The 21,962-nt window shown below is 37.0% G+C and overlaps 1 protein-coding gene across 4 annotated transcripts in view; it reads left to right on the top strand.

The window, feature by feature from the left end:
• LOC149527999 (phosphoglucan phosphatase DSP4, amyloplastic-like) overlaps positions 1 to 21,962 on the top strand; it is a 250,463-nt gene that overhangs the window by 42,564 nt on the left and 185,937 nt on the right. For all 4 annotated transcript variants that reach the window (XM_089809326.1, XM_089809325.1, XM_089809324.1 and 1 more), the window contains 4 exons: positions 9,879 to 9,972; positions 10,184 to 10,260; positions 10,398 to 10,474; positions 10,936 to 11,016. In XM_089809326.1, the coding sequence (XP_089665452.1) occupies positions 9,879 to 9,972; positions 10,184 to 10,260; positions 10,398 to 10,474; positions 10,936 to 11,016 (329 nt within the window). The remainder of the gene's footprint in view (positions 1 to 9,878; positions 9,973 to 10,183; positions 10,261 to 10,397; positions 10,475 to 10,935; positions 11,017 to 21,962) is intronic.

The raw sequence follows: 21,962 nt of genomic DNA, 5'->3' as shown, positions 1-21,962 counted from the left end.
GGCTTAAAGTCAAATTATATATGTTTTTATTGCTCTTCTACTTCCAACTACATCTTTCTTTCATTCTTTTAAATTTTTTTTTTTTTTAAAATTCTTTTTTAATTTTCAGTTCTTTCTCCGCAGAGAATCCTTCCTTTCGTTGTATATTTTCAACTTTGATCCATTTACGGCATCTGGTATTTCTTTTCCGTCCAATGTCCACAATTTAATTGCTCCGTTGTATCCAACTTCCCGTATCTTGTATGGTCCAACCCATTTGACTTTAAATTTTCTAGGCCTTATTTCGTTTCGTCCATTATACTTCAGTACTAAATGTTTACCGCATAGGGTAAGAAGTTCAACACAAGTATAACACGATTCAATTCCGAACAGGTACTCTATTTATGTATGCATTTGCAGATTGCAATGACTACAATGATTTCCCATTACAATTCTATCTCGGATGTGTACATATACCTTTCCGAAGGGGTGAGTCAAGCGTCACGCGACCGTTCGGATACTATTCTACCCGTCGGCTACATTATTCATTTTACCGACAACATCTTCCAAGCCCTTTTATTGCTCTTACAAGCCATTATGAGGGTCTTTATGAAGATTTTATCCCTTGAGCCTCCTTTGTTGACTCATCCTTCCCCTTTCCTCCATCCTCTCACCCTGTGACATGTGTCACTCCCTGATTGGCTGTAAGGAAGCACAATCCATGTGTTCTCTCATGCAATCTGAGCCTTCCATAAGCTTTTTCTCATCCTTGCATCCTAGCCCTTGATCCCTCAAACCCTTTGCCTATTTAAGGAATCCTCTCCCAAGCCATTTTAACACAATCCATGAAGTAAAGTCATAATGCCATTTTAAGAAGCCATTTTACATCAAAACCATACACTCACACCCAAATTCCAACTCCATTTGAAGCCCTTTTTGAAGCATAAGCTTGAGCATACATCCTATCTATTTAGACAAAGCCACTCAACAAGAGAGCTTCTCATTGAGAAAGCCCATTAATGGCTCATATTCTCAATTGAGAGTTCATCTTGGTCTATCTTGAAGTTTATGAATTTTGTTTAGTTTGTAGAAGCTTTATTTAAATTTGGTTTCTATTAGCATACTAACATTGCTCATATACACCAACAACATATAGGTCACTGAGAGTGGTGCTGCTTGCGGAGAGTTCGTGCTTGATAACAATGTCAATCAGATGCTGGCCATGACCTTGCTTCCTTGGTGCTCGGTTTGCACACAATGTAATGACATTCAGCCTACCATCACGATGTGACTGGAGGAGGTATCTGTCACGTCCTTCCAATTGATATTAACGCTGCCACAACCTGCAATCTCTGCTCTCTTCGCACGTTGCTGACTGTATATATCTTTACTACTCCCTTGCTGGTAGTGACCCGAGCCCTTCAGATTAAGTCTTGTGTGTTATCCTGATGTCACCCCCTGCCTATTACGGTTACCTTACTCCTTTTTGTAAAGTTTCCGTAAATTCTGTTATTAAATAAGACTTAGATAATACCTTCTATGCTTGTTGTAGATGATCTACTTTATCTTCTAGATGTAGGAGGTGTTATCAGAATATTAAATGCTGTTCTGAAATTTGTTTTATCTCTGCAATAAATTTGTATAGGCAGAATTGCTTAAAGGAGAAGATTAATATTTCTTGTGTGTCCTTTAAAAAATCACACCTTGTATAAATACCTTAACCAAAGGGCATGTCCCTTGAAGGGACATGACCCTATCTAGGTTGGCCCAAACAATGCATTCTCAGAATCGGTGTCAAGGGGGATAATGTTTAGCAAACAAGAATAACTAAAATTAGTTAAGGTAAATGCTAACACACCCAGCTATGAAATCGTCGATCATGCCTATTCAAGGGCCCTAAAATTTTATATGACCCACATTATATAGGGGAAGCAATGTATTTAAAGGCCATCATAAGGTAATTTAACAAGATAAGGTTTGTGCGATCTGCACATTCAAATCTGTATGAGAATCGAAGTTATGGTTTTAACACTCCCTCTTACTTGATAATCATACTGAGAGATAACATATCTAGCATCATCAATTTTGATGAATAAGCATAGAATGATACTCTATATCTATCTGAATCTTATTTATCTTGTGGTATCATTGAACACATGATACTACGTCATATAACCATCTTGTGATATGAGTTATCACTTATACTAATGATGTCAGTATTGCATGTAATGCAACACACATAGGATAAAATCCAAAGAATGATTAAATTCTTCATTTATCCAGGTTGTGACTCATAGGTACTGGCAATCCTATATCAAAACTTGATCCTGAATTTAAGATCCACCAGAACACAAGATAAATTCTGAACAATAAATTTTTCCTTATCCAAGTTGTGATTCATAGGCATAGAAATGTCTATGTCACAAATGATCTTGAACTCATCTAGATCTAACAGTAGTTCTTTACTGTTTAACACATTATCTAAGAGATCGTCATCTTTCATAATGTCTTTTATACAAGTGTTCATTATCTCAGAGATCGTCACCTCTTAAATAATGAATACAGATGGTGGAGCCCATAACAGTCAATAGCCTAACAATAAAATTATTTTATCAGTAATTTAAAGAATACAAAATTTTATAATTCAATTATACCAAGTCTTTTCCCAAAGTGATCTATCTTCACTCGAGAGAGAGGTTTGGTAAGAATATCTGTTGTCTGATCTGCAGTAGAAATATATTCTAATTTTACAGTATTCCTGTCTACCATATCTCGTAAATAATGGAAAGGAATTTCAATATGCTTGGACCTGTCATGAAAAAATGGATTCACAGAAAGCTTGATGGAACTCTGATTATCACAATGAATAATCGTAGGATTCATGGCTTGACCAAATAGTCTCACAAATAACTTCCTAAGCCTAACTGCTTCTCGAGAGGATATCATTGCTGATCCTAAACTAAAACAGCATTCGGAAGTACTTTTTCTGTCCTTAACACTTCCACCCCAATCTGAGTCTATGAATCCATGTAAATCCAAGTCAACTTTCCCATATTTGAGCTCAAAGTTAAGAGTGCCTTTTAAGTATCTCATAATGCATTTGACTGCAACTAGGTGAATCTCCTTTGGCTCACACATAAATTGACTTAAGGCATTAACAACATAGAAAATATCAGGTCTTGTATTTACCGAGTACATAAGGGACCTAGTCATCTATCTGTAGAGAGTAGAATCCATGGAAGGTGATTCTGCTGCCACTTCTTTAAGTTTATGTAGATTAGTCTCCATTGGAGAAGACATAGACCTGCAGTTCCACATTCTGAATCTTTTCAAGATATCTAATGTATACTTCCCATGATTAAGTATAATGCTGTTTGAATTCTGCCTTACTTCCAGTCCTAGGAAGTAACGGAGTCCCAAATCTTTCATCTCGAATTCTCTAATTAGATCTCTCGTGCATTGATCTATGAGATGATCATCACCTATTTTTAGTAAATCATGAACATATAATGTCCAAATTACCATATCATCTTTATCCCTTTTATAATATAGTTTTGGACTGACTTCTTTTTTGGAGAATCCTAAGCCGATGAGATACTTATCAATTATTTCATATCATGCCTGAGCTTGTTTAAGCCCATAGAGATCTTTCTTGAGCTTGCAAACAAAAACTTTGGGATCATGAGGTTCAAATCCTTTAGGTTGCTCCAAATATACCTCTTTTGTAATCTTTCCATTCAAGAATGCTATTTTTACATCCATCTGATGTACTTTCCATCCCTTTGATGTTGCAATAGCTAGGATTGCTCTTACAGAGGTGTATCCGGCAACAGGAGCAAAGGTTTCTTCATAATCAATCCCTTCTTTCTGAGAGAATCCCCTGGCTACAAATCTGACTTTATATTTTTCAATGCTACCGTCAGTAGCATGCTTTATTTTAATTATCCACTTGGAAGAGACAACAAATTTTCCTTCAGATCTAGGAACAATTTCCCAAACATCATTCTTCATAATGGATTGGTATTCTTCTGTCATAGCACCCTTCCAAGCTATATGTTTAATAGCATCTGAAACATTGGTTGGTTCTGCTTTAGACAAATCATTCATATTTGTTGTATAACTAGAAAATCTTTTGGATCTTTTACTTTCTTTGACTGTTTTGGATGGTGCAACGAAGTCTCGTGCTTCCTCTACTGTCTTAATGGCTCAAAGTGGTCTTTTCTTAGAATATTGAGTTTTTTCAAGATTAAGATTTTGAATTTCATCTTCAATTTCTTCAATGTTCTCCCTCTGAGTCTCAGATTTAGTATTTCTTTCAGAATTAGGTAATGGAGAGGGTTCTTCAGAACTTAGGGCTCTTTTGAATGCTAAATCTTCTTCAAAAATTACATCCCTACTAAGTTCAATATTTTTCTAACCAGCTATGAAAATCCTATATGCTTTAGATGTTTGACTATACCCTATAAAAATACCTTTCCTCCGGGAGTATTCTAACTTAATTCTCTTTTCTTTGGGAACATGTATATATATTGGGCACCCAAAAATCCTAAGATGACTAATATTGGGTTTAACCTTAGTAAAAGATTCTTTAGGAATTTTATCTTTAAGGTAGGAGTGAGGACTTCTGTTTTGAATATAGACAACAATACAAGAGGCTTCTGCCCAAAGATAATATTCTAGATTTTGATCAGATATCATAGCTCTTGCAGCTTCTATAATTCTTCTATTCTTCCTTTCTGCTACCCCATTTTGTTACGGGTTATAAGGAACAATATACTCCCTTTTAATTCCTGTTTCTTTACAAAACCTTTTAAACAAATTTGAGGTGTATTCCCCTCTATTATCAGTTCTAAGAGTTTTAATTTTATGTCCTGATAAGTATTCAGTTAAGGTTTTAAATTCTTTAAATCTCTTTAGGATTTCTTCTAATTCTTTGCATTTTAAGAAGTAAATCCAAGTTTTCTTAGAGAAGTCATCTATAAAAAGTATATAGTGCCAAAATCCTCCAAGAGAAGGAACAGACATAGGTCCACGTAAATCTGAGTGGATGAATTCTAAAACATTGTTACTTTTTCTAGTGCTATCATGAAATGGACTTTTGGTATTCTTACCTAGAGCGCATCCTTTGCATATGCTCGAGTGATCTTTATTCTATTTAGGTAAACTAGTGACCATCTTCTCCATAGTTGATAAAGTTTTGAAATTTAGATGTCCTAAGCTTTTGTGCCATATTTCATTTATATCCCTAGCTTCAAGAATTAAGGCTTGAATAGGTCGACTAGGATCCTCATTTAATTCATACAAATACCCTTTTATTTGACAAATCAATTTTGCTTTCTTAATTGAGGAGTTCTTAGCCTAGGTTATGACTTTACCATCCATGAATGCAACATTATGTCCATCATCTGCAAGTGCTGTAACCAAGATTAGATTCCTTTTTATTCCTAGTACATAGAGTACTCCCATGAGAAGAAGAGAACTACCCGACTTTAGTTTCAAAGTGCAATTTCCAATTCCTTTGTCGAAATGTGTTGAATTATCACCGATGGTGACTTCACCATTAACCTTTTTTGATATAGAGTCTAGTGCTTCTTTCTTTGTTGTAATATGTCGAGATGATCCACTATCAATCACCCATGCTTTACTTGAGACTTCATTTGATAGTGTTGAATACAATACAAGATTCTCAGGATCATAGTTATCCTCTTCCTTAGTAATGTTTGTATAGTGCACTTGCTGTTTAGAATTCTTAGGACAATTAGATCTGTAGTGTCCAAACTTTTTGCAGGTGAAACATTTTATTTTGAATACATCTTTCTTGGGCATGTCATTCTTTTGATTACCCCTTTTCTTCTTGAAATGCTTCTTTTTGCCTTTATAGGAATGTGTATGAAGAACATGAAGTTCTTCATCTTCTGTTTTCAATTTTTCTCCTTTCTTAAGTTTTTTGGATTCTTCCTGAAGACAATCTCCCTTAAGTTTATTAAAGTCAAAAAGATTATCTTTGGCACTTACTCCTTGTGTGAATGTTTCCCATGAATTTGGTAATCCATCTATAGCCATCAGTGTTAGTTCTGTGTCATTAATGATGGTTCCTATGTTTGCAAATTCATCTCTTGGGCCGACAACCCTTACGAAGTAAGAATTCATCGATTCTCCCTTCTTTATTTGTATGTGATTTAGTTGCCTTTTTAGTGCGAGAACTCTAGTTGCATTGTTAACCTTATATGCATTTAGTAATGCATTCATCATATCAAATGTTGTTTGATGTTTCGTTAGCACGAGTACTATATCATTTTTCACTCCATCTAATATGATATGAATGGCTTTCCTATTTCCTTTACTCCAGATAATTTTTATGAGGTTCAATAGTAGGTTGTCTGGATGCTGATTCAACAAATTGTTTTACATCATTTTCTTTAAGAATCATCATGATTCTGAATTTCCAAGCATCAAAGTGTTCTTTCCCATCAAACCTGTTCTCAAGTTTGATTGTTGTAATGTTCCTGACCTCCGTATGGTACTCGACCGCCTGCAAACTAATAGGATTGTACAGTATACCATGCATGTGTAACTTGAGTTGTGGGCCATACGGTATGTGAGAGGGAAGGAAGCCATATTGCTACTTAGTACGGTGACAAAAGAAGTGGATTGGAGAGGGTTGTAAGGGGGAATGGGACAGAGGGAGGAGACTATGGTGGTGTACAGGGATCAACTATTGACCGTATGGTGTCCGTATTGTGGTGCAATGTGATGTACAGTGGGAAAAGGAAAAGATGTATGGTGTTGTGGAGGTTTATACCATGAAGGCTGTACGGTCAAGAAACCATGCCACAGGTGGGCCGTAGGGTGTGAAATGGAGACCAAGTTGACAGTCGTACGAGATATCCTAGGGGCTGTACGATGGGGATAATGCAGGCTGTCCACTTAGAAATTGCAGGCCGTACGAAGGGTGAGGGGAAAGTTGGTAAGTATGAAGTAAGATGCCAGAGGTGTGAAGGGATGGAGGTATGGATGGAGATAGGAGGTTGTACGGACGATGGAGATGCCATAGGGGCGAATCCAGCATAGAACCAAAGCACAGATACTGCCAGCTTGAAGTAACCAACACACACACACACATATATATCAAATAATAAATAGCTTGCAACAAGAATGAAGCTCTGACTTGCCAGAGCCGACCGAAGTGTTACAGGTGATGGAATAGGGTGACGGTTTGAATCCCATCGGAGCTGGAAACAAGCCAAATAGGGAAGATTTTTCACTTCCGAAATGGTGAACAATCTAGAACTCCAACAAGAATTCACAGTATAAAGAAATAATCCAAAATTGCATACCTAAATACTACCTACAAGCTGTGCTTAAATACCCGTCAAGAAACTTTCCGAGGGTGTACAAAGATAGCTGACAGTGACACAAACTGCAAAAATAGAAATAAAAATGGGTCCAAGATAAATTAAATCAATCGTCCCATTAACAATAGTTTGATACGTAATTTATTTTATAACGGGAACATTACAATTGTGTATGCCATTGAAGATAGGAGAATGATGCTAGATATATATCAAGTTTGATTATTTAATTTGCAAAGCCTAGGTTCAACTACCAGAGCTTTGATACTACGTAAAATTTTCGCAAATTCTTTTATTAAACTAGACTTAGATAATACCTTCTATGCTTGCTGTAGATGATCTTCTTTATCTTCTGGATGTAGGAGGTGTCATCAAAATATTAAATGCTATTTTGAAATTTGTTTTATCTCTACAATTAATTCCTATAGGTAGAATTTCTTAAAGGAGCAAACTTATATTTCTTGTGTGCCTTTTAACTACAATCACACCTTGTATAAATACCTTAACGAAAGGCCATGTCTACAATCACACCTTGTATAAATACCTTAACGAAAGGCCATGTCCCTTGAAGGGACATGATCCTATCTAGGTTGGCCTGAATAGTGTATTCTCAGAATCGGGGTAAAGGGAGATAATGTTTAGCAAACAAGAATAACAAAATTAGTTAAGGTAAATGCTAACACACAGCCATCTATGAAATCGCTGATCATGCCTATTCAAGGAGCAATGTATTTTAAAGGCTATCATAAGGTAATATACCAAGATAAGGTCTGCACGATCTGCACATTCAGATCTGTTTGAGAATTGAAGTTATGGTTTTAACACTTTTACCCAATGATACAAACAATGACCATATGAATTTACCCAGATAGGATGAGGGACTTACAAGTGATTTTTCTGCCATTCAGTCTGCTTCTGAATTAGAATCATCTGAATAATGTATGCTGCAATTCGTACCTAAACTTTGACAATGTTCAAGAGACACTGGGGCTACGTCCAGTCTTTCAATTTTCCTTAAGGGTTTTCATCCTTAAGAACACCAGTCACATTTAAGCAACCTTGATGTTTTAATACAATATTATATTTCATGGTGTCAATCCCAATGCAGATCCTTGCTTTTATAACCTTGATATGAGGGGAAATACAAACAACTAGGCAATTTGGGATAAAAGCAATTTTTTGTCTTTTAGTCATTTAAGTTACTTTTGTTACAAAATGACTGTCATAAAGTAACTTTATAAATCAACTTTATAAAATAAAGTGACCTAACTATAGAAAGCTCCACAACTTAAATATTTCCCCAATGAAACCAAATAGAACCCTGTGACTAGTTGGCATCTTCAAGATTAATGCCGTTAGACTATTCGGATGGGAAGATAGAAGAACAAGGTGCCAAAAGGCCTAGTGTAGAGAAGGGGACATTACACAGCTTGTAGTTCAATTGCCCTTATATTATCCAAGTCATCTATGTTTTCTCCTTTGAGCCTTTAGGGTAATCAGTGAATTGGGCTAATCCCTATCTTTCAAAATAACTATCTTGATCGTAACCTTGTAAAATGAGAAATTGGGAAGACTTGGAGCTTAGACTGATTGTTTAAACTAGATGACTCCTCTGTAATTTAGAATGAGACTATCATCAAGAAGCTTAGAATGGCTTATCAAAAGAAGTTATTGCTGTCAATACATCACATTTCTTTGTTGTAGGTAAATAAATAGAGATTATCAATGATTTTTTATGAGTTTGTTTTCAATAGCCCAGAGGGGATGTTGCACTATTAGCATGCCACTTTTTGCCTTTTCTCTCATATCAAATCTCTGATATTTGTCTCTTTTGATTGGTTGAAAACTATCTTTGGCTGGTTGTGCAATGACACTAAAGATAACTTAGAATGACATTCATGAAAATGGAAGAAAAGAATCCTACAATGACTGATTAGGAAAAACAGTTTATATTTGACTGGAAAAATGATTATATATGAAGAATTTTGTATAGATACAAATCAAATTTTATGCTTTTTTCAATGTGGCACATTGAAAAAAATCAGCAACTTATACAAGTAGGGGTGAGCAATTCATTTTTATTGGGTTTTATTATAAAATCAATCCTTATCCGAATCATAATTCACAGCACTAAGTACCATTTCCTGTATAAGAGGCATGTTTGTTTTATTTTTGTAGAGGAAAGGTGCCTTGGTGTGGTATGCTGGAAGTATACCTAGAAAATATGGTACAACTCCATTTGTTGTATAGTTTATGCTTCTGCGAAAGAGTCTAGCCCTGTGTTGAATTCTATATGTTAACATTTTCATCCAGTCTCATCATAGGGATTCACTTATTTGAATCTCCTTTTTCTTAAAAATGTATCTTTTATTGTTTATTATCATACTAAATCTAATTATCATATCTAATTATACTTGAGCATTAGTGGATTAGAACGTTGGAATTTCTACCGTCTGTAATTAAGAAACATGAGTCGTTTACAGCATTTGTCCATGGTATTTTTTTAGAAGTTACTTAATGGGCAGTCATCTTGATTCTTAACAACAGGCCTCTTCTAGTGTAAATGCTGAAACAAGTAAACTGGATGAAAGTGACAAGTCTGAAGCCTACAGCTCTGATATGTCAAATGCAATGGGAGCTGGTATATTCCAGTACCTATTGATTAGGCTTGATTGTCTATATTATGTTCATACTTTGTATTGTTTGCATTTTTGCATAGGTGCATTTTATAAATAACAGTTCAAAGTGTCATTGATGGATATCATTGATACCATTAACAAATCAATTGAATACATTAGTATCACATCATTATTTGATGCTTGTCTAAGTTGGTTATCCATTTGATTTTTCAGTGTTGACATACAGACATGAACTGGGAATTAATTACAGCTATGTTCTTCCTGACCTGATTGTGGGTTCATGCCTCCAGGTAAGGTTGAACTGAATCGTTTCTTGAGATAACTATAATTTATTGATTTCTCTAATATTTTTTGTTTGAGCACTGCATTTACTATGTATTTTGGCTTTAAAATAATGGCTAAAGTCCTCTCAACCATGGTAATCCAGAGCCCTGAAGATGTTGACAAACTGCGGGAAATAGGAGTGGGGACGATATTTTGTCTACAAAAAGATTCTGATCTTGAGTATCCTTGGAATTCAGATTTGTATTTATGAGATATGTTTAATGGATTTATACAATAAATTGCTAAATCTTGTGTCTGTTTATATGGTAATGACAGAATAAAACAGAATGCAAATTAGACACTCAGAGAGGAATAAAATTTACACATTAGTGTATAATGTTTGCCTTGTGTACCATTTAGTTTCTGAACTATGATACAACCATTTGATACTTACCTGTTATGAGACTGGCACTTAAATGTTATGAAAATAAAATGAGGGCAAACATTCAATTCTTATAGGAATGAAAATTGTCCATATCCAGAAAATTAGGGAACACCTTATGAAAAGGAGCAAAAGAAGAAGGATTTGTAAAGAAAATCAAGGGAATTCTTCGAAGCTTTTTATTCCTCAGAATGGTATCAGTGGTTGACTATTTTACCACCAGAATACAAAGTTCTGCCTTTAACGATGTTTTTAAAAGCTACTTTGGAGTTGATATCACTGCTATTCAAGAACGTACTAAAGAATGTGATGGGATGCAGCATATACGTGCTGAAATAAGGTGCAATTTTCCTTTGTGATTTCTTGAATAGTTTTCATATGTTTTTTGGATTTCGGAAATAAAAACCATTTGTTTGTTCTTATATCATCTGCAATTCATTATGATCTCTCTATCAGAGACAATGGCTCCGTGTGCATTCTATTGAATTTGAATTTTCTTCAGTTCTCAATATACAAAATAGTTTAAATTTTTTGAGTCTTCAAAACCATCCTTTGATTGAAAAAGTTGAAATGAATTCTCTTATTTATTTTGAAATAGTCTCTAGAAGACAAGGTACAACAGTGGATGTTAGAGTTCATTGGCCTATTTTCTGGATATGACTCCCTTTAACCTTATGCAAGAATTTTAATAATATTTTCTCCATAATTATCTGTTGGGTTTTTATTATTTTTTTCTCAAAATTTATCTGTTCAAAATTCTCTAATTTGAATTTGTTTGGTTTTGATCAAAATTTTCACCTCGAAATTTATGTTTGGTTGTGTTCAATTTTTTAAAATCCCAAATAATCATGCATAAGGTCTGATGGAATGAAAAATCGTGGCTTTGGCTTTTTTTCCTAGTCTGATTTGCAGTAGAACTGTTCAGGTTTTTGGATAGACGGTAAATATTTGAAAAAAATAATTTCAAATTTCTCAGAAAAACTTTGCCCAAAAAATAGTAACTGCTTTGATACCATGAAAATTTTGAAAAATGGAATGATAATTATATTTACTATTCACAATGCACTCTTAATAGAGTTTACAGCTGCTTGAAAAGCGTTCACCAAAAAGCAATGTTGTCTAAGTAAAGGCAACATCTGAAAATAGAACTGAATAAGCAAACTAAAAAGAAAACCTCAATGACCATTAACTAAGGTTCTAGAAGAACAAGCTAAATATAGTGAGAACCTAAGATACTAAAATAATTGTAATATATTTGACCATTAGATTGAGCTTTTGCAATAACTTGAAAGTTTGTCTGTTATAGTTGACTCCTATTATTCTTGAATTTTGTCTTTTTATGCTTTACTGGCTGCTTAAGCTGCAACTTATATAGAACTGAATGCTTAGTGCATGATCTATATACTAAAGCAACACTTGCATTTTTTACAATATAAGCTTTTGGTAAGAAATATCAGATGCTACAAAATTAAATTGACCTTAAATCCTTCAAGACTTTGAAGGTATGAAGATCCTATGAGGCCTACAAACTTTATGATGATATCTCTTAATAGGTAAAATCCTTTTCTTATTAGCTAGTGGTTCAGATAAGCCTTTTAATATTTATAATGCTGTAACCTCATCAAGTTTTTAAGGTTTCTAAATTGTTACATACACATCAATCTCTTGCAAGAACATATATAACATGATTATTAAAAGAAATCACCTCGGAAAGTTTGTATATTAAGTACTTAAAAAATTCTAAGGGATGGATGCCAAATAGGACTAGGTTCAGTGCCAAATATACTTGGGAAAGTGATGTCAAGTCTAGTTCAATGACAGAGGTGATTAGTTTAATGTCCAACTTAGTTTTATATATTTGGGAGAATGATGTCAAGTCTGGCTCAAAAAATTCTAAGGGATGGATGCCAAATAGGACTAGGTTCAGTGCCAAATATATTTGGGAAAGTGATGTCAAGTCTAGCTCAATGACAGAGGTGATTAGTTTAATGTCCAACTTAGTTTTTATATATTTGGGAGAGTGATGTCAAGTCTGGCTCAATGCCAGAGATGATTAGATTAATGTCTACCCTATTTGTTTTTCTCTAAGTAGACTTTGCACAATGAATTCAACAACATGATCGTGCATTTAATGTTTTATTACTGTCACAAGTCTGGTATTCATTTTCATTTACATTTGAATCCTTTTACAAACTTCATTATATTAAAGTGCTATACATATGAATTCCAACACAAAATACCTTAAATAAGGATGGTTATTATCTGCTACAGGTATGCTAATAAGCAAATATGCACTGCTACAGGCAACAAAACATGAGTAACTCATCCAGCCAGCACTAACCAAGAAGATGAAATGAAAATCCACCTCTAGAAATCTCCCCAAAATCATTGACTAAATCTTAGAGATAATCATGAACAATGTGAGCCCAATATGCCGAGTCAAATGCTGTTTTCAGGTCTGATACACTTTTCTGGGGGATAGTAGGTTCAAGAAAGGACTGTTATTATTCCAATTAACAACCTCCAATCAATTTTAACTCACTGCTTTGTAAAGGAATATGTCTATTATGTAAATCTGGGCAGTGAAAAGGACTGCAAATGGTCTGGTACCGTCTCCAACAACAAAGGTAATCTCTCTCATCAACTTACAACTTCACCTGGGACACCCTATCAATGGACACAAGCACCCTCTACTCTCAGCTTGTTTAGCAACCTCTAAATAGCAGGAAAAGGGGCAAACACAGATATGAAAACACCTTCCAGGCATACCCAGCTCATTCACAGGCAATGGGACAAGGCAAACAGATAGGAACAGAGTCCAATCACCTTCAAAACTCTGTACATTTGATTCCCATGGGCCTGAAACAATAGAGGGAGCTTAGATGCAACAAAAGCCTACCGTATGACCTTCAAACAACAGAATGCAAACCCTTGGGAGTTCAATTCTTAGCCAATGGAAGTTTGCAGAAGTTATATCTCCATTCAATTGTTCCTTCTTGACCAATTATGTAATGCTAACCCTCTCAACATCTGAAACCCGAAATACAAATGAGCCCAACTGTGTAAACACGAAGAAATTCTCCAGATTATGTCTCTAAAAAACACGAAGAATGTTGTCTGCAATGGATTTTGTCCTCAGAAACCAAATGAAAGCAATTTCTATCAGAGGAAATAACAATATCAAACACCAAATTCACCATGAGAAATTAGCTTCACAAAACTGCCTTTATAGTATTCCAAGAAAAATCAAACCCTTTCACTTTTTGCCTTTTATTTTATGTCACTTCTAATCTTCCAATGTAGCATCAAAATAAAAAGGGCTCCATTCATTTAAAAATAAATCATCTTTCACATTGCAACTGACCCTTATAGTCCCTTTGTTAAATAAATAAAAGTAATGATAGTTAAATCTTTAATTTAACTTTATCAGTTAACATATTATTGTTATTTAATTTAAAACCATTGAACTATATACAATGCTCAGATAGTCATCAAAACTAAATCCACCGATAATACTAAAAATAGTAACCTTTTGAGCTGACCCAATCGGTGTTCAATACCGACTTACTAAAATGATAAGTACTGGAAGACTAATCCAAAATCACTACCAAAAAGGGCATTATACTCATAAAAAATGGGGGATCTTAATTAACCATCAAATACTATCAAACTTCTATATAATTGTCTACAAGGTTCCCTAACCCTAACTCATTAACCTGTGGAGACAAATTGAATAGGCTAAAGGTGCACCTATTTAGTTGGTTGGGAAGGGGATATTACGAAGAACAAGCACAAGATATCTCTTCTTAATGCCTTAGATTCTCTTAACATTCAAAAGAAAAGAGTAAGTGGCTCACGCTACATGTCACAAACTCTCTCTTATCTTGGTTTATCATGAATGACTACGAGTAGTGTGATGATCTATAGTACTCAAGAAAATCATATATCATTAGGCTTAGGAAATGACATTTGAGCTATATAGGTGCCCATTTGACCTACATGTGCTTCTTCAATCTTTCTATTGCCACAATCTTTCCAACTCAATATATCACATGCTTCATTTGTCTCTATGCCTAGCAAGGAAGGAAAATAATAAATGCAATAATCAATAAACATAGAAAACACTTTCTTTCTAGTATGTAAGTTATTGGTCTAAATCTGAATGTAGGTACAATAACTCGATATGTGAATATGCAAAATTTTCTTCTTGAGAGTTTTGGATGCATTTGGGTTAATGCTTTGTAACTCGCAGTGAATCATGAGTTCAGGTGGGTCCTAGGTTTTGGAGTGCTTGGCGAGTTTATATGACCTGCCTAGTCATAGGTCATGACCCGCATGACTTGTCGAGCTAGTAGGTCATGCCATGATATGCATGACTTGTCGAGCTAGCAGGTCAGGCCACAACCCGTTGAGTCCATGGCTTATGATTGTTGCATCGCAACAATCATTTGCCAAGTTTAAAAAAAAAAACCACATAAATTTTCCATATTTTTTTGCATATCTTTTCATTGTTTCCCTAAAAGAAGCATAATAGGTTATCTATGGAGAGAATGAACGATCTTGTTTTTGTTGAATTGTTCATTACAACCTTCGTCTTAGGACTAGACAGATTTTGGACACTACCTCGTATTAATGTGAGTTTTGTTCCACTACAACATGTAGAATAAAAAACCTAATGTTTCGAGATGAAATATCAACTACTCAATCCTCTCTTGATATAAGATCATTTCTTATGCTAATCTTGTAATGTAAGATCATGAAATGACTTCAAGGTTCCTTTAACTATGGATACTTTCTTAGTGAAATAATGTGATTTGATGGTAATCATTTAGGGGACTTGTGCTATTCATTTAATGGACATCAACTAATTGCGCTTCTAAAGATCTGGCTTCATAATGTACAATGCAAATATAACTTTTGACTTCCAAATCCAACTTCAACTCAAACTTAAAATTATTGCTACTTCTACTTCTACCTATAATTGTAAGGAATTGTGGATGACTGGGACTCTACTAGATGCAACTTGATCAATGACTACATCCACCTAGTGCAATCTTCTAAGGAACACTCAAATGGTTTTCAAATCGATATCTCCTTTCCAGTCCCTTCAAATGGATGCAAACTACAGAACCAACACCAATTGAAGTTATGTGCATTCAATCATCGACTTACCGCACAAGGCACACTTACAATAAGAGGCTAGTGGCCCGGATTCGTTTGAACCAAGCAAGTAAACATCCACAATTACTTTCGTCCAACTAAACTACTTTAACTTGAAAAAAAATCTAGTCCAAGAGAAAGATTGAGGAAACCATGCAACACCTTAAAGCAATATTAAGTAATTCACCATGAAGAACCAACACTAAATTATCCATTTCATAGCAACAATTTGAGCCTATTCTAGTCTACTTCTAGGTCTCTAGCTTCTAACTCCACTAACCGTGTAACTTTCTCACTCCTTACTAATTATAACTCCTTGGCCTTTTATAGTTGTTCAGTTACAATGTATGACCAAGATCGATTGAAGATGAAAGGCCATAAGTTCTTCCCACAAACCCTAATTAGGGTTTCCAAATTTACAACCAAACATGAGGGCACCACATTTGTGGGTAATACGAAAATCACAATGATTGTTTACAACCAATGAGAAGATAAGACACTTGGCATGATTTGATTGAGTGCATGAAATGGAATTTTTTGATTGGAGTAGATAGCTAGGTGTCACCTCATCATCTTTATCTTGTTATTTGATTCAAATCTTCCTAGTGAAGAAAGAATGTCTCTTGATACTCAACGTCGTCCAACTTTCTAACTTTTGGCCGTTGGAGGATGACTCTTGTGGCCCATGTTTTCAATTTGTTCCCTCCATCAATTCTTCTCCATTCTTTGAAAGTTTTCTTCATGATATGATTTGGATTGGCATCCTTGACCTTGTACTTTGAGATTGCATATTTGGCTGAATTTGATTGCCTTTGTGTGATTGATGAAATTGTTTTCATGTAGTTAAGTTCTTGAACTTGATCTCTTGAACTTGAATTTGTACTGCAATAGATGAACTTGGCTCTTTTCCTTATTTGAAGATCTTCAAGATAGATCCTTCCCTCCTATGGCATTTGTCCTAATCCTCCTTGCAAAGACAAAAGGAGGAGGCATTAAGTTTATGAGAGGGTAAAAGCAATCTAAAACCTAATTGAAATAAATTGCATCAATATCCTAGAACAAAAATAAAATCCCTTAACTTCAAGATAAAATCGCTTTCCTCATGCAAATTTTACTTCCAATTTCTAATAAAATAACCTTGTTATTGCAATCGGAAATCTTTCAAAATTTAGATCTTAGGTAATCTTGACATGATGTGCTTGGATTTCAACTGCCCCTGCAAACTTTCAGATTTGATTCACTTGGAGCTCTCCCTAATTCACCCAGATCTGTCACCTTGATGCCCTAACAATCATATCTATCGTCCTCTATGGGGCAGTTTGCCACCTATGTGGAAGAATTGTACTGGCCTATAACTGATACGAAGAGCACCATTTAAAGATGAAGTTTTCTGCTATCCAGTTGAGAGCTGGTTGTCATCGGTAGAAATTGTGTATCAGCCGATGGGTCCCTTCGGTAAGGAAATTGTGTATCAGCCGACAGATCCCTTCGGAAAGGAAATTGTGTATCAGTCGACGGATCCCTTTGAAAAGGTTTTGTTATGTAGCGACATGTTGTATGTGGCCGACGGACTCCTTTGGGAAAGTTCTTCGGAGAGTATTTATAACCCCTTCGGAAAGCATTGTATTCATCTTATCATTCAAGCATAATGTACTGTTTGGCATATGCGAATAATAATAAGAAGAGTTCTGCTGTTCGTGTTCGTGTTCATTGTCTATGTACAATTCTTAATTAACCTATGTGGTAAACATTTGGCGCCGTTGCCCGATGGACTTGGTACGCTAGTAGGCGGATATGAATTAAATGCCGAATCAGTTGAACAAAGATAAGAATAAGCTGAAGGAAAAAGATGACATACGCGTTGCGTAGAAAAATTTAATTCTGGCTCAGCAGACAACGCCGAAGGAGATTCTAGAAGATTGCCGACGGAAACAGGAGTGCAGAAGGGTTGTTGAAGGAGACTCGACAACGGCTTGAGTTGGTGGAAGAAGCGAGGGAGGAGTTTCTGAACCTGCATATGCCACGAGAAGAGAATCCTGACGGAAGGAGATTGACTCGCACGGCTCGGAGTGCCGAGGGAGCATGAGCGTGGAGTGACCTATTCGTCCGAGATATACTTCTGGAACGAACAGCTTCAGTTGACGAACCCTCTTCTTCACCAAACAGCGCGGGTGTTGACAATAACGCGGGTGTTGCAAACAGTGCGGGTATTGAAAATAGCGCGGAAGCCGAAAACAGCGCAGGTGTTGAAAACAACGCGGAAGCCGAAAACAACACGGGTCTAGAAAACAGCATGGGTGTGCGGAACAGCGTGGGTGTCCAGAACAGCGCAGGTGTGCAGAACAGTGCAGGTGTGCAGAACAGTGCGGGTGCTCAAAACAGCGTGGGTGTTCAAAACAGCGCAGGTACACAACAAAACCCTCAACATACAGTGATAATGGCAGGTCTGAAAGAAAAGTTGCCTAAATTTGATGGTGATGAAGCAGCTGATCCCATTCGACATTGTAAAACATGCGAAACGATCTGGAGGGCAAATGGCATAACAGATACAAACGAATGGATTTGACAATTTCCTGCTACCCTACGGGGTGTTGCGATTGATTGGTTTACTGATACTGATCCACAAAAGTTAAACACTTGGGATAACATTAAGGAGGAGTTCATCGCAGAATTTCAACTTCTGCGCGACGATAATGAAATTGTAGCAGAAATATTCAACACCAAACAAAAGAAGAATGAAAGAGTACGGGTCTTCGCTAGGAGATTGAAGGACTTAATCAGTAAAATGGAGAATAAGCTGGCAGATGGGCTCCAGAAAAGATGGTTCATTGAAGGCCTTCACCCGAAGCTGCGGAAAAAAATGAAGATCGTGCCATCATCGACATATACTGAAGCGTACAATCGGGCAATGAACCTCGAAAGTGACCAGAAGACAAAAAAGAAGAAGAAGACCAGCTCCTCCGATTCAGATGCCGACGAGCCTTCAGGAGAAGATAGCAACGACGAGGAAGGCAGTAGCAAGAAAGTTCGTGCTCTTCAGAAGGACATGCTTCGGATGATGAGGGAGTTCAAAAACATGAACAAGGAGACTAAGGGCAACGACCTATGGTGCATGGAGTGTAAGAAAGAAAGCCATACGAAGGGATCATGCCCAAAAGACCAATTTTGTGAGATTTTCCAGATTATGGGACATTCGGTAAAGGAATGCCCTTTCAATTTGAAAACAAGAACACCGCAGCAAGTGTTCCTGACACAGGAGGCATCCCCATCTAGAGGAAATGGGAACACAAGTACGAAAGGTGCCACATCAGGTGGACACAAAAATCATAGATGGAAAACTCGCAGATTACTCGGCGAGTTTTAAACACTCGCCGAGTATTTAAGCTGGGCGAGTAAATCCTAGAAAAACTCGCAGGAATAAAAACTCAGCTGTTGGAAAAAAACTCGCCGATTACTCGGCGAGTTTTTACTAAAAACTCGGCGATTTTTTTTTAAAAGCTCGGCTGCATTGTTTGATGCCAAGAACTATTTACTATTTTGCTTCCTGCCATGAGCATTCTGCATGAGAATGCAATTTTGTACGCACTGTGCATTTATATATATCAAACTCTGCTTGTTTCTTTTGTATTCTCTTTAATTAACTTATTAGATGCATCTTCTCATTAAATTTTGCAAAATAAATGTATTTTTAATTAAATTTCAGCAGTTTTTTTAAGTTCTCGAGTTTTCCCGAGTTTTTTTTTTAAATCGCCTAGTTTTTCCCGATTAAACTTTTGGGGGGCTTGGCGAGTTTTCCAACTATGACAGAAATAACCGACGCAACAACAACAATACCGGCAACAATAATGGCGGAAGGAGCCGAATTCAATATGATGCCAATGGTCGGCCAATTGTTCAATGCCGCGCATGCAATCTGTGGGGTCACTTTGCCCGAGAGTGCACAACGGCCAACACACCGAAGTTGCTATGCCGATGGTGTGGACCCGGCAATCATGACGATGCTAAGTGCCCAAAATTCGGAGTAAACTTGATTACCGTCGGGACGAACGAGGAAGAAGTTCTGGCAATCACTCGGAAGCAGGCAAGGCTATACCTCGATCCGATGGAGGAAAAGAAGAGACTGGAGGAAGCACGGGCAGAGATCCAGAAAGTAACGCAGATAGAAGCGGCACACCTGAAGGACACGGTGAGTACCTCCGTACGGAACTGCGCAGAACAGAACATTGTATGGCAAATATTGCAGGCTAAGATACCTGTCAGGATAAATGGTCTGTTGCTCACTATGCCTCAACTCCGTACGACCCTCACAAATATAGTCCCGATTTCTAAGCAACCAGTAGAGCAGGAAAAGGAGAAACAGGGGGGCGCAAGTGCAGAAGACCCGATGTTGTTAGATCTTTCATCCGGATGCTATCCGACGGTTGTTGAAATGGGCATTCTTGAGATTGTGCTAACGGACACAATTGTCGACGGAGGATCCGGTGTCAATGTGCTACCAAAGGATAATTGGAAAAAGTTGGGACAGTCGACATTATGGCCACCTACCTTCTAGCTGTTAACAGTCGATCAACATGGAATCAAGCCATTGGGAGTACTCACAGTGCAACTAGTGACGATTGGAACACAACCATTCCTGTTGGACTTCGTTGTGATTCTTCTAAGGCGGAAAGGGTGCGATGCTATTCTGGGTCGGGGGTGGCTGATACAAGCCAAGGAAAAACACGATTGGAAGAAAAATACTTTATCACTTGAAAGAAAAGGCTGGAAGTATGTCATTGATCTACACACTCAGATGGTTGGAGAAGAAGCTCTATTGTCTAATTTTGAAGGAGAAGACGATGAGAGGAGGCATAGTATGGAACTCGATCAGGAGGGAGTCCTACGATTGGAAGGAGATGACGATCTGGATTCAGTAAATGGTCTTTGCCACTGGCAGATAGAGGATTACGAGCTCTTTCCAAGTTGTAATATGCTAAGGATCGACGAAGGTTAGAAAGAAGAAGGAATGAATGCCCGAAGGAACACAGAGAAGCCGAAGGAGAAAATGAATGTCCGAAGGAACACAGAGAAGTTGGAAGAAATGAATGTCCGAAGGAACATAGAGAAGCCGACGGACGAAATGAATGCCTAAAGGAACATGGAGAAGCCGAAGGAGGAAATGAATGTTCGAAGCAACATAGAGAAGCCGAAGAAGGAAACGTGGGTATGACTGAAGCTGAAGGAAAGAACATACAGTAAGAATTTGAAAGAAGGAAAGATTCTACTATACGATTGTGCAGAAAAAAATTATTACGTCGAACCACAGATATAGCAGAAAGGTACCGGCAGCAAGGAAGACACACGATATGGTCTACATAGGCAACAAAGAGGAAGGGTTCAACAAAATTTGTAGCAGTATAGAGTGCATGTGTTACTGACAGACAGAAGGGGCAGCTGACGGAGTCCATGGTAGTGAGCTTCGGGAACAAACTGGGCGATATGGAGATGACACAGAACAGGCATAACAGGTTTCAACTCGGATAGTGGGTGTTGAAGTACGACGACCGGAATGAGATCAAACCAGGCAAGTTCAAAGTTAAGTGGGTCGGGTCGTATCAGATTCAAGAAGTAGGGGACAATGGAGAAGTCGAAGGAGGAAATGAATGTTCGAAGCAACATAGAGAAGCCGAAGAAGGAAACGTGGGTATGATTGAAGCTGAAGGAAAGAACATACAGTACGAATTTGAAAGAAGGAAAGATTCTACTATACTATTGCGCAGAAAAAAATTATTACGTTGAACCACAGATATAGAAGAAAGGTACCGACAGCAAGGAAGACACACGATATGGTCTGCATAGGCAACAAAGAGGAAGGTTTCAACAAAAGTTGTAGCAGTATAGAGTGCATGTGTTACTGACAGATAGAAGGGGCAGCTAACGGAGTCCATGGTAGTGAGCTTCGGGAACAAACTGGGCGATATGGAGATGACACAGAACAGGCATAACAGGTTTCAACTCGGATAGTGGGTGTTGAAGTACGACGACCGGAATGAGATCAAACCAGGCAAGTTCAAAGTTAAGTGGGTCGGGCCGTATCAAATTCAAGAAGTAGGGGACAATGGAGCAATAAAATTATGGACTTTGGAT

This window comes from Cupressus sempervirens, chromosome 11 (genome assembly GCF_028749045.1).
Source record: "Cupressus sempervirens isolate cs-2001-9-10 chromosome 11, ASM2874904v1, whole genome shotgun sequence".
NCBI lineage: Eukaryota > Viridiplantae > Streptophyta > Pinopsida > Cupressales > Cupressaceae > Cupressus > Cupressus sempervirens.
This window is presented reverse-complemented; position numbering and strand designations above follow the sequence as displayed.